The following is a 12,647-nucleotide window of genomic DNA, read 5'->3' on the forward strand; positions in this document are numbered from 1 at the left end:
TGGGCGGGACTGAGGGGGAGGGTGATGAAGTGTGAAGGTGATCAGGTGATGATCTGAGAGAGGAAGAGCAGAGGCGCAGAAATTGGAGGGTGAGCAGGTAGAGAAGAGGATGAGGTCAAGACAATGGCCAGTTTGGTGAGTATGGGTGGTGGAGCTCAGCTGGACGTTGAAGGAGGATGTCAGAGTGAGGAACTGAGAAGCGTAGGAGTCGGATAGGTCATCAGTGTGTATGTTAAAGTCTCCAAGAATGAGGGACGGAGATGAGTGTTCAAGAAAAACAGAGAGCCAGCATCAAAGTCGGTAAGGAAGGAAGGGAGGGACTTATCGGGGGGGGGGGCGGTAAATGACTGCAATTCTGAGTGGCAGCGGGTAGAATAGACGGATGGAGTGAACTTCAAAGAATGAGCAGCAGTGAGACTGCGGTAGGAGGAGGGGTTGAAAACTACAGGAGGGCAAAAGTAGAAACCCGACTCCTCCTCCGCGGCCAACTAGGCGGGGAGTGTGGGAGAAAAGATAACCTCCATGGCACAGGGCCGCGACTGAGGCAGAGTTGTCGGGGGTGAGCCAGGTTTCAGTTAGGGCGAGCAGTTGGAGGGAACGGGAGATGAAGAGATCGTGGGTGAAGGAAAGTTTGTTGCAGACTGAGCGGGCATTCCACAGGGCACACGAGATGGGGAGGGAAGAGGGGGGGAGGAGGGGAATAGAGATGAGATTGGAGACATCCCAAAATCGATTGCATGGATAGGACGAGGACAGGTGTGGGGGACCTGGATTGGGATTGATGTCTCCCGCGGATAGCAGGAGAAGGAGCAAGAGAGTGCGGAGGAGGGTGGGGCAACGAAGATGGGATGCGCTTAGGAGGAATGGGGATGGGTTAATGGCAGGAAGGAAGTGATGAAGGTTGAGAGCTAGGAAGGAAGAGGGGGATAGGAGAGATGGTGAGGTGGTGAGGGATGGGGTGGGTAGGGTATTGTAGTAGTGAGCAGGACGGGAGAGGACATGGATGGGCAGTGAGTTCCTGCGGTAGACAGCGGTAGGGGGAGGGGGAAAAGATTAGGAAGGGACAGGGCAAGGAAAAGAATGTGTATAGGGACCATGAGTAGTGACTGAGGTGTTAAGCAGCAGATAGAGTAACTGGGAGAAAAATGCCCAGCACACGGCACCTAGAGCGGAGGCCCTGAGTGGATCGGAGCAGACCTGGGAGTCACCCCGGAGAAGGCTGAAAGGATATGCAGATGAGCTGCAAGTCCTCTACAGCATCTGAAAGGCAGCCGGTGGTAGAGCTGGGCACCTCTCAGCTGAGGAAAAGGCTTACCAGGGGTTAGCCGAAGCCAGCATTCCTCCCCCTGAGGGTCGCCTGATCCTAGCCAAAAAGCACCTGGAAACACAGGGCCCTTGGAGCTAGGGCCCTGGGATGATCGGGGTGGACCTGGGAGTCACCCCAGATACAGCTGTGAGGAAATGCAGAAGGGCTGCAAGTCCGCCACAGCACCTGGCGGGAGCGCTGGGCACCTAGAGTGGAGGCCCTGAGTGGATCGGAGAGGACCTGGGAGTCACCCTGGAGAAGGCTGAAAAGATATACAGATGAGCTGCAAGTCCTCTACAGCACCTGAAAGGCAGCCAGTGGTAGAGCTGGGCACCTCTCAGCTGAGGAAAAGGCTTACCAGGGGTTAGGCCGAAGCCAGCATTCTTCCCCCTAAGGTTCGCCTGATCCTAGCCAAAAAGCACCTGGAAACACAGGGCCCTTGGAGCTAGGGCCCTGGGATGATCGGGGTGGACCTGGGAGTCACCCCAGATACAGCTGTGAGGAAATGCAGAAGGGCTGCAAGTCCGCCACAGCACCTGGCGGGAGCGCTGGGCACCTAGAGTGGAGGCCCTGAGTGGATCGGAGAGGACCTGGGAGTCACCCTGGAGAAGGCTGAAAAGATATACAGATGAGCTGCAAGTCCTCTACAGCACCTGAAAGGCAGCCAGTGGTAGAGCTGGGCACCTCTCAGCTGAGGAAAAGGCTTACCAGGGGTTAGGCCGAAGCCAGCATTCTTCCCCCTAAGGTTCGCCTGATCCTAGCCAAAAAGCACCTGGAAACACAGGGCCCTTGGAGCGAGGGCCCTGGGAAGATCGGGGTGGACCTGGGAGTCACCCCGGATACAGCTGTGAGGAAATGCAGAAGGGCTGCAAGTCCTCCACAGCATCTGGCGGGAGTGCTGGGCACCTAGAGCGGAGGCCCTGAGTGTATCGGAGAGGACCTGGGAGTCACCCCGGAGAAGGCTGAAAGGGTATGCAGATGAGCTGCAAGTCCTCTACAGCACCTGAAAGCAGTGGCTTACCAAGGGGGGATGGTGGGGGCAGTCCGCCCCGGGTGCACGCCGCTGGGGGGGTGCCACGCCCCGGTCAGTGTCGTTCGTTTCCATGCTCCCTCTGCCTGGAACAGGTTACTTCCTGTTCCGGAGCAGAGGGAGCATGGAAACGAACGACACTGACCGGCGCGCGGCATCCCCCCCAGCGGCGTGCACCCAGGGGGGGTTCCTTCGCTGGGGTGGGGGGTGTCCTTTCGCCGGGGTGGGGTCGCTGCACCCTGGGGGCGGGGCGCATCGGCAATCCGCCCCGGGTGTCAGCCCCTCTAGGAACGCCACTGCCTGAAAGGCAGCCGGTGGTAGAGCTGGGCACCTCTCAGCTGAGGAAAAGGCTTACCAGGGGTTAGGCCGAAGCCAGCATTCTTCCCCCTAAGGTTCGCCTGATCCTAGCCAAAAAGCACCTGGAAACACAGGGCCCTTGGAGCGAGGGCCCTGGGAAGATCGGGGTGGACCTGGGAGTCACCCCGGATACAGCTGTGAGGAAATGCAGAAGGGCTGCAAGTCCTCCACAGCATCTGGCGGGAGTGCTGGGCACCTAGAGCGGAGGCCCTGAGTGTATCGGAGAGGACCTGGGAGTCACCCCGGAGAAGGCTGAAAGGGTATGCAGATGAGCTGCAAGTCCTCTACAGCACCTGAAAGCAGTGGCGTACCAAGGGGGGACGGTGGGGGCAGTCCGCCCCGGGTGCACGCCGCTGGGGGGGGTGCCACGCCCCGGTCAGTGTCGTTCGTTTCCATGCTCCCTCTGCCCGGAACAGGTTACTTCCTGTTCCGGAGCAGAGGGAGCATGGAAACGAACGACACTGACCGGCGCGCGGCATCCCCCCCTGCGGCGTGCACCCAGGGGGGGTTCCTTCGCTGGGGTGGGGGGTGTCCTGTCGCCGGGGTGGGGTCGCTGCACCCTGGGGGCGGGGCGCATCGGCAATCCGCCCCGGGTGTCAGCCCCTCTAGGAACGCCACTGCCTGAAAGGCAGCCGGTGGTAGAGCTGGGCACCTCTCAGCTGAGGAAAAGGCTTACCAGGGGTTAGGCCGAAGCCAGCATTCCTCCCCCTGAGGGTCGCCTGATTTATACATACAATTGAATAAGATGAGGAACTGATTTAAGGTACAGGATGTACAGTAAGCTTGCCCAGGTGTGGAGAGTCATCACATGTATTAAAGGCTTGAGAGAAGATCCAGGCTATCACCTGCTTCCTGAAGTAATTCATCTGACTTAAAGCAATCATGTTTGCAATTTTCTCAATTAAAGACTAGTTCTCAGATATGAGCCCTGTGATATGCCCTTCTTATAGTACCATCGTCTATATAAATTTACACCTAATATATTGTCATCAGCCTTTTTCAAATGAATTAATTGTTTGCCCTCAACCTTTGTGTCTTCACAACAGTATTTCCCTGTAAATACTGTGGCACTCATTTTCAAAGCAGATGAACGTCTCAAAATGCCCAAAAAAGGTCCCTCTGCCAAAAATATCCAAATTGTGATTTTCAAAAGGCAGAACGTGGGTGTTTTACACTGCAGTTCATTCAAATAGCAAGGAGGTGGGTGGGACTAAGGGGGGCTCAAAATTATGATGTCTTTCAGCAATTATGGAACAGGAAGAAATGTTGAAGCTCAAAAAGGTTGTTCTTATCTAGACTTGTTTCAATCTCATCCAGGATATAAAAAAAGTGCCCTGATTGATCAGCTGACCACTGCTTCCCTCCTTCATCTCCCAGTAGTTACTGCCCCCCTCCCACCCCCATAAGAAATGAAAATGACAGTAGATGCCAGGCTCTATGACAGCTTCGGGTATTATGACCATTCCTAATAGAACAGCAAGCAAGTGTAAGGAGTAGCCTAGTGGTCAGTGCAGTGGACTATGAACAAAGGGACTCGGGTGTACCTCCTACTTTAACTCTTATTTCTGTATAAATATGTGAGCCCTATTGGAACATAAAAATATCTACTGTGCCTGAATTTATAAGACACCTGCAAATGTGATGGCTGTTGCAGTGATGTACTTTTAGGTACAGTAGGTTTTTATCTGTTCCTGGAGGGCTCACAATTACATATAAAGAAATTAAGGTGGGATTTGAATTACATATAAAGAAATTAAGGTGGGATTTGAACCTGGATCCCGTTGTATAAAGTGCATTGCACTGACCACTAGGCTGCCCCTCTGCTCTGAAAAGACATCTGTGTGACCATTTTTTTTTTTTTTTACAAATCATTCCAGACAGATGTTTTTGTGCCATGGTTTTTTGGCATTCATATTTTGGATGTTTCATACTAGAAAATAGCTGTTCATCTTGGACATTTTCCGCACAAGAACGCCCTTCTCATGTATTTTCGAACAGAAAATCCCAATGCTTTTCCTGTTCAAAAATGGCTATGAGACAGACTTTTTTGGATGTTATGACCAATTCTCATTTGGACATTCTTTTGAAAATGCCCTTCAGTGTTTCATATATTATTGCTCACAATCCTGTACATGGTCAGGAGCAATCGGGATAACCACAGCAATCAGGCATGCATTAAATTTGGTTAGTGTATGTCACAATCCTGCATGACCTTTCTTTGGCAATTGGGCTCTTGATATTGCAGTAGGTTGGGGAAAATGAACAAACTTGGGTATGAAGGTGTTTGTTGCCAGTTGTCTAACTTTTGCCTTATAAAGACAGAGATAACATATCTTATTGCATTAGCTGTAATCTAGTCGAATTCAGTATAGCATTGTTATTTGGAAACAACATTCCATAGATTTACATACAGTGGAGTTCTAGCACAAGATATCTTTGCTTAATAAGTGGGTCATTAGTCTCTGATGTCCCATTGAATATTATGAGATTACTTCCCTCTTGATCTCACTTAGGAAAGAATTGTGCTTACTGGAAATTGTTCCATACTTCAGTATTTGACTATATTATAACAATTATTTTATATTGGAAATATTATCTCAATCTGTATTTGGTTAAGATATGTATATATTGTTTATATTCTGTAACCCACTTGAGCTTGAAGGTGAGGCATGTCATCGAATGAAGAAAAATGATCCAGAATTTTGCAATTCAAGTAATACATGCTCCCTGTCAGTAAAAGTGCTGCAAACACTCTATCCATAGTAATTTGGATCTATGTAAAGACTACAACAGATACACAGAAAAGCTTGCAGTGAACAAATTATAATATCAACAGGAAATTGCTTTTTTATGTTTTTCATCGTAATACTTTATCTTGCTGGATCAGTTGTTTCTTGGAATAATGAGTTGATAATGTGATTGTGATAAATGACTTTGAGGAAGCATTTGTGCCTTGTCAGCATTTATTCTGCACATTCATTTTGGTCTTATGTGTTGCATTAGGTGGAAGGAACTGATTCAGATACGGAGACCAGAAGCCTGCGGGAATACCACTCTGTTGGAGTTCAAGTAGAAGATGAAAAACGGTAATGCGAGCACATTTTTAAAAATATTCAGAATAATCTGACATATGAAACAAAATCAACCCTGTAAACAAAGAATGCACGCTGGAAATATTTGTGTAGTATGTTGCATTTTCATTCTGATGAGCATCCATATAGTATGTCTCAGAGTAACTCCTTTTGTAATTTATTGGGTCTTTCTATGAACTTCAGAACATATGTGCTTTAAAAGGAAGGCATCATCCTTGTCTTTGCAGAATGCATTCAACAGATAAGTTGTACCTACTCTATACTCTTAAAAATGGTACTGTGTCAATTCATTTGTTATATCTCTATTCTGTGCAATGCATAATACTCTTGAAAGATTATACAAAATATACTTAATAAGAATACAATACAGACAAAGCAATTAAAAACTTACACTGGTACATCCACACAGCAAAAATACTCTACCAAATCCAACAGCTAAAATTAACTTTATTTTCTTCAAATGAATAACCACGCTCTTCAACATCTTCAAGAAAAATCGAGTTTCCCTACAGAAGGACCTGTTTCAACACTGTAAGCATTAGCCAAGAGTTTTGCACATAAGTAAGCCTTTATAAAACAATATAACAAACAAAGTAAAATGACAGAATAACAATTGAAAGAACAACTTTTTAAAAATTTAATAAGACATGGAAGTTGACAACATATAGGGGATTATTTTAGAAACCTTCCCTCCAAGATTTAAAAGCATTTAACCAGCCAGGATTGGCACCTGGCCAGTTGAATGCCCCATAACTGGCTATCTGGGGATATTCAGCAGGGGATAGCTGGCTATCTCCCACTGAATATTGCTGGTTACAGCTAGCAGATAGCTAAATCATCCAACATAACTAGTTTTCTGCCGATTCTCAGCCCCACTTTAGCAGCTATATTTGGACACATAAAAATGTGGGATATCTTTGGCCCGTTAGAACATAACCGGCTAAGTCTGCATATCAGCATAGCCGGGTATCTTCTGACCGGCCAAAATAAACCGGATATTCAGTGTTGGTCAGCGGAAAAGGCCCCAAATTGAATATCTGGGTTTAGCAGTGACCGTGGGATTAGCTGGGCTAACTCCTGCAGTCTAAATATCAGCCCCCTTATTTATAATTTCCACATGGAAATTCAGGCATTTACTTGTAGAAAAGCATTCACATCAAAATGACAATTTTAGAAAGGGCTCAGTTTACATGTGAATGTTCTTAATACAAAGAAAGTGCAAGGGCGTGTGTTGGGGACATGGGTTGGGCACAGAATAGGTGTGTCAAAAATCTGCACATATATCCTATGCATGTGTATGACCTAATTTATATACATCAGGATTTTCATTTGTTCCTTAACACATATAGGTTAAAAAGTGTTCATTTTAGACAGACAAATAGAATGTTAGGTATTATTAGGGAAATGGAAAATTAAAATGAGGATGTTATAATGCCTTTGTATTGCTCCATGGTATGACTGTACTTTGAATACTGTGTGCAATTCTGGTTACCACATCTCAAAAAAGATAGTGGAATTAGAAAAGGTACAGAGAAGGGTGACGAAAATGATAAAGGGGATGGGACAACTTCCCTATGAGGAAAGGCTGAAACAGCTTAGACTCTTCAGCTTGGAGAAAAGATGGCTGAGGGGAGATATGATAGAGGTATATAAAATAATGAGTGGAATGGGATGGGATGGGTAAACCTGAATCGCTTGTTTACTCTTTCCAAAAATACTAGGACTAAGGGGCACACAATGAAGTTAAAAAGTAAACTTAAAACGAATCGGAGAAAATATTTCTTCACTCAACGTGTAATTAAACTCTGGAATTCGTTGCCAGAGAATGTGGTAAAAGCAGTTAGTTTAGCGAAGTTTAATAAAGGTTTGGATAGCTTCCTAAAAGACAAGTCCATAAGCCAATATTAAAATGGACTTTGGAAAATGCACTGCTTATTTCTGGGATAAGCAGCATAAAATGTATTGTATTGTTTTGGGATCTTGCCAGGTACTTGTGACCTGGATTGACCACTGTTGGAAACAGGATACTGGGCTTAATGGACTTTCGGTCCGTCCCAGTATGGCAACACTTATGTACTTATGAGGTATGTAGGAGGTATGTTCCTTCATCTCTTTTTGTTTATTTCCACCTTCAGATTGAAAATAAAGATTGTGGTCTCTGTAATTAGTAGGATTTCCACATCTAGGGGCCCTGTTCACTAAGATGCATTTGTGTTTTTAGCGCACCTACACTTAGCATGAATTGAAGTTGAAGGGGGGCAGACTCAGGAGTAATGTCAGGAAGTATTTTTTCACAGAGAGGGTTGTGGATATGTGGAATGCCCTCCCATGGGAGGTGGTGGAGATGAAAACGGTAATGGAATTCAAACGTGCATGGGATAAACACAAAGGAATCCTGTTTAGAAGGAATGGATCCATGGAATCTTAGCGGAGATTAGGTGGCAACGCTGGTAATTGGGAAGCGAAATTATTGCTGGGCAGACTTCTACGGTCTATGCCCTGATCATGACTGAATAGATATGGATGGGCTGGAGTGTAAATTTTAAGGGGTTTCCATGTTAGCTTCAGAACTTAGTACAAGGACAGAGCTGGGCAGACTTCTACAGTCTGTGCCCTGAGAAAGGCAAGGACAAATCAAACTCGGGTATAAAGTATCACATACCATATAAAATGAGTTTATCTTGTTGGGCAGACTGGATGGACCATACAGGTCTTTATCTGCTGTCATTTACTATGTTACTATCAGGGGAATTTTTGAAAGAGAAGGGTGCCCATCTTCCGACACAAATCGGGAGATGGGCGTCCTTCTCTCAGGGTCACCCAAATCGGCATAATCGACTGCTTTCCGTTGCGGGGATGACCAAAGTTCACGGGGGCCTGTTGGCATCATACCAAAGACGGGACTGGGGCATGGTTAAGAGATGGGCGTACTCGGCCGATAATAAAAAAAAGAAGGGCGTCCCTGACGAGCATTTGGCCGACTTTACTTGGTCCATTTTTTTTCACAACCAAGCCTCAAAAAGGTGCCTGAACTGACCAGATGACCACCGGAGGGAATGGGGATGACCTCCCCTTACTCCCCCAGTGGTCACCAACCCCCTCCCACCCCCCAAAAAAAAATTTTTAACATTTTTTGCCAGCCTCTATGCCAGCCTCAAGTGTCATACCCAGCTCCATGACAGCAGTATGCAGGTCCATGGAGCAGTTTTTAGTGGGTGCAGTGCACTTCAAGCAGGCGGACCCAGGCCCATCCCCCCCACCTGTTACACTTGTGGTGGTAAATGTGAGCCCTCCAAAACCCACCCGAAACCCACTGTACCCACATGTAGGTGCCCCCCTTCGTCCCGAAGGGCTATGGTAGTGGTGTACAGTTGTGGGGAGTGGGTTTGGGCTTCTGCCAGGTACTTGTGACCTGGATTGACTACTGTAGGAAACAGGATACTGGGCTAGATGGACCATCGGTTTGACCCAGTATGTTACTTTGGGGAATCCAAGAAGCTGCAAGTTTAGGTTAAAAAGTGTTACTTCTCTCCTGCAGTCTGTACAAAATGGGATTTGCCAGGTCAGTAAGGGGTGAAGTTATCAAGGTTGGGTAAAAAGTGAGCTTTTACCACACCTTGATTTACCATGGAAGTCACCAAAATTGCAACAAATTGTCCAGCTCCCAATTGCCCCAGAACCTCTTTTAATCAATCAAGTTAATGTTATGGCTGCAGCCATGCAAATAATCCATAGTTGAACGATTATCATAATCCATGACAATCGTTTGAAGTTAAACAGTATGGGTCCCAGTACAGACCCTTGTGGCACTCCACTATTGACCCTTTTCCATGCTAACTAACCATTTAGTCCCTTTTCTAATTCCTATCATGTTAGTCAGTTTGCAATCCACAAAAAGGCAGGGCTTCCTAGGCTCTGGTGTTTACCTGGTGTATCTCTGTACACCACAGCTGCCAAAGCTAGTATGAGGCTGCCGCTAGAGGTTGTAGCAGACATTTGGGAGAATGGAGTCATGATGGGTAGGAGGGAGTGGATATTGCTTCTGCCCACAGAACCCCTAATTCAATGGGGATATCTAAGGTAGGCCCAAGGGGGCATACAGGGAGTGGTGGGGTGGGGACCAGGTTGTGGACTTGAAATGTCTTTTGTGGGGTGGGGGGGGGATCGATATCAGGCAAGAAGGAGGAGAGGACAGAGGGGGATGGGCACCTGCTTCCCTTACATGGGTCCCAGCCAAATATTGGCCAGGACCTGCGTAAGATCCAAGGCCAGCACATGCCAGTATGGCTCTAAAAATTCAATGCGGTGCCCGGATATGTCCTGCAACAGCTACCAGCTGAATATTGATCATTTGGCTCAGATTTCAACAGTATTACTCACTTACAGTACCAAATGTATTATAGGGTTTTCCTGGAAATGTCTTATATATAGTCCCTTAAGTTAGTAATAATGCTGTTAACAGTACATTTCTAATTAGTTGTGCTATAGTATGAGAAAGAGATGCATATATTGAATATGTATGTAAAATAATTCTTAGTTCAAATATCCATGAAACTTTTAAGACAGGTTGGGACCTGTTTGGTATATTAAGCAGCATCTTTTACAAGATCAATTTATCAGAATAAATTGTTATGTGATAAAGTGTTACATTACATTTAATTTCTTTAATCTCATTTTTATAACATCCTAGTTTTTCTTCTCTACTTTTTCAGGCAAGGACGGTTTAAGCGGTCCAATAGTGTGACAGCAGCTGTTCAGGCTGACCTCGAACTGGAGGGTTTCCCAGGTCACATCACTATGGAGGACAAGGGTCTTCAGTTTGGTTCCTCATTCCAGCGGCATTCAGAGCCTAGTACTCCCACGCAGTATGGTGCAGTCAGGACTGTACGGACTCAGGGATTGTTCAGTTATAGAGAAGATTATAGATCCCCAGTTGATACCTCAAATCTCCCCCCACCAGACCCGTGGTTGGAGGCAACTCATGAGACTGTGGAAACCGGTAGAATATCGCCATGTCGACAAGACGGCACATGGTTTATGAAGCTGCTGCATGCGGAAACTAAGAGGATGGAAGGGTGGTGTAAAGAAATGGAGAGAGAAGCAGAAGAGAATGATCTTTCTGAAGACAGTAAGAATATTCTACTCTTAATTTTCTATTGCCTAACATCGCTATACTTTGTGATAAAGATCCTAAATATGTCCTGAAACCTAGAAATTTCTCTCTAGATGAAGCAGATCAGATTGTGATCCCCAACTGTCCCAAAATAGTATGGAGAAAATTGAAGAGAAAATACCACAGCTTACAACTGCGGGATTTTCTTTTTTTGCAGGATTTTCTTTTCTCTGCAAGTTAACCAAATTCTCCTTTAGGAGTCTGTAGCTGTGATCTGCTAAACTGTGCCTGCATGTAAATACCAGGTTTGCAATTCAGAACTGCACATTGTCTCATGCATCTACAGTGCCCCTGAAGGCCAGATTAAAGAACTGGGCAGAAGTGGGGCAAACCGGTGCAAGTTTATTCCTTTGCATAGTTTTGCAATGCAACGTCTTTTGTTTAAATCCTTCATTTTCTGAAACTTCTGTAATGGAAGAAATTCCAGAGAGAAAATTCCAAACAAAGAGGCTGATATTTTAAAGGGCTATTTTTTTTCGCATAAGTAGTTTTTCAGGTCAAACAGCGCGAATGCTAGTAAATGATCAAGAATGCGAAAATACTGGCACATCTGCCCATTTAGAGGGAGGGGGGAGTTACTAAGTTGCAGTAAAAGTTGCTATTTTACCACAGTTTACTTTGGGAGTCACTAACCTGTGGTATCTCAGTACTACAGATTAGCACCCTGGGAGCATCACGCCACTAACACATGAGCCAGTCTCAAAGAAATTTCTTAAAGTGGCCTGAGCTCTATCAATGGGCTCTCCACTCCAAAGACCCCTACCTCCTTGAATGACACCCCCTGTAATTGAGCACACCCAAGACACCTCCCTCTTGCCCTCTCACCCCCAGAAACACACCCCAAAGCACCCCATAGTTTCCTCATCCTGCCATAGCACACCCCAAAGCACTCCAAGTAGTCCTTGTACCCCACAAATCATAACCCAAAGCACCTCTTCTAGTTCCCCACCCCCTGAAGCACACCCTAAGGCATTCCTATGGTCCCCTACTTCCCAAGACACATCTCAATAATCCCCCACCCTCCGAGGAATGTCCTAGACTTCCCCCTTTAGTCCCTCTCATGCTGAAGCACATCCCAAGGCACCCTCCATAGTCCCCCACCCACCCACCACCACCACAGTCCTGAAGCACACCACAAGACACACCTTTGTACTGCCATCTCAATCCGATCTTTGTTGGTCCAGTGGACTGGAGTAGAAATGATTTTCAGTTGTTCCTACCTTTTTTGTCTCTGGGTTCAAATTGTGGCCCCATTCACTAGCAGCAGGGCCGTGCCGATGCGGTAAGCGAGGTAAGCGCCGCAGGGGGGCGCCCACCTCTGGAGGGCGCCACCGCGGTGCTTACCCTCGCCCCGCGCCCCCGAGGACTTTAAATTACCTCGGTCGCAGCCGCTGCAGCAGCGTCGGTGAAAGCGCTGCCGACATCTCCCTTCCCTTGCACTCATTGGTTCCCTCAGTGTCCCGCCTTCTTCTGACGTCAGAAGAAGGCGGACACTGAGGGAACCAAGAGCGCGGTGGGGGCGATGCGCCCCGGGTGTCAGCGGGTGGGGGGTGCGCCGCTCCCGCTGCTCCCACCCTACCTTCTTTTAAAAAAAAAATCAGTAAAGCGGCGTGGCAGGCAGCGCAGCTTCGCGTCTGCCCTGCTTGTAAAACAAGTAGATCTCCTCGTCGGGCCTTCGCTCACTGGGTC

General features: G+C 46.9%; 1 protein-coding gene across 1 annotated transcript in view; it reads left to right on the plus strand.

Annotated features, from left to right (window-relative positions):
• The window catches only part of DLGAP2 (DLG associated protein 2), a 360,498-nt gene that overhangs the window by 299,438 nt on the left and 48,413 nt on the right, over positions 1–12,647 (plus strand). The window contains exons 6-7 of the mRNA XM_030195606.1: positions 5,697–5,779; positions 10,498–10,913. Of these exons, the coding sequence (XP_030051466.1) occupies positions 5,697–5,779; positions 10,498–10,913 (499 nt within the window). The remainder of the gene's footprint in view (positions 1–5,696; positions 5,780–10,497; positions 10,914–12,647) is intronic.

The sequence above is a fragment of the Microcaecilia unicolor genome, chromosome 3, assembly GCF_901765095.1.
Source record: "Microcaecilia unicolor chromosome 3, aMicUni1.1, whole genome shotgun sequence".
In the NCBI taxonomy this organism is placed as follows: Eukaryota; Metazoa; Chordata; class Amphibia; order Gymnophiona; family Siphonopidae; genus Microcaecilia; species Microcaecilia unicolor.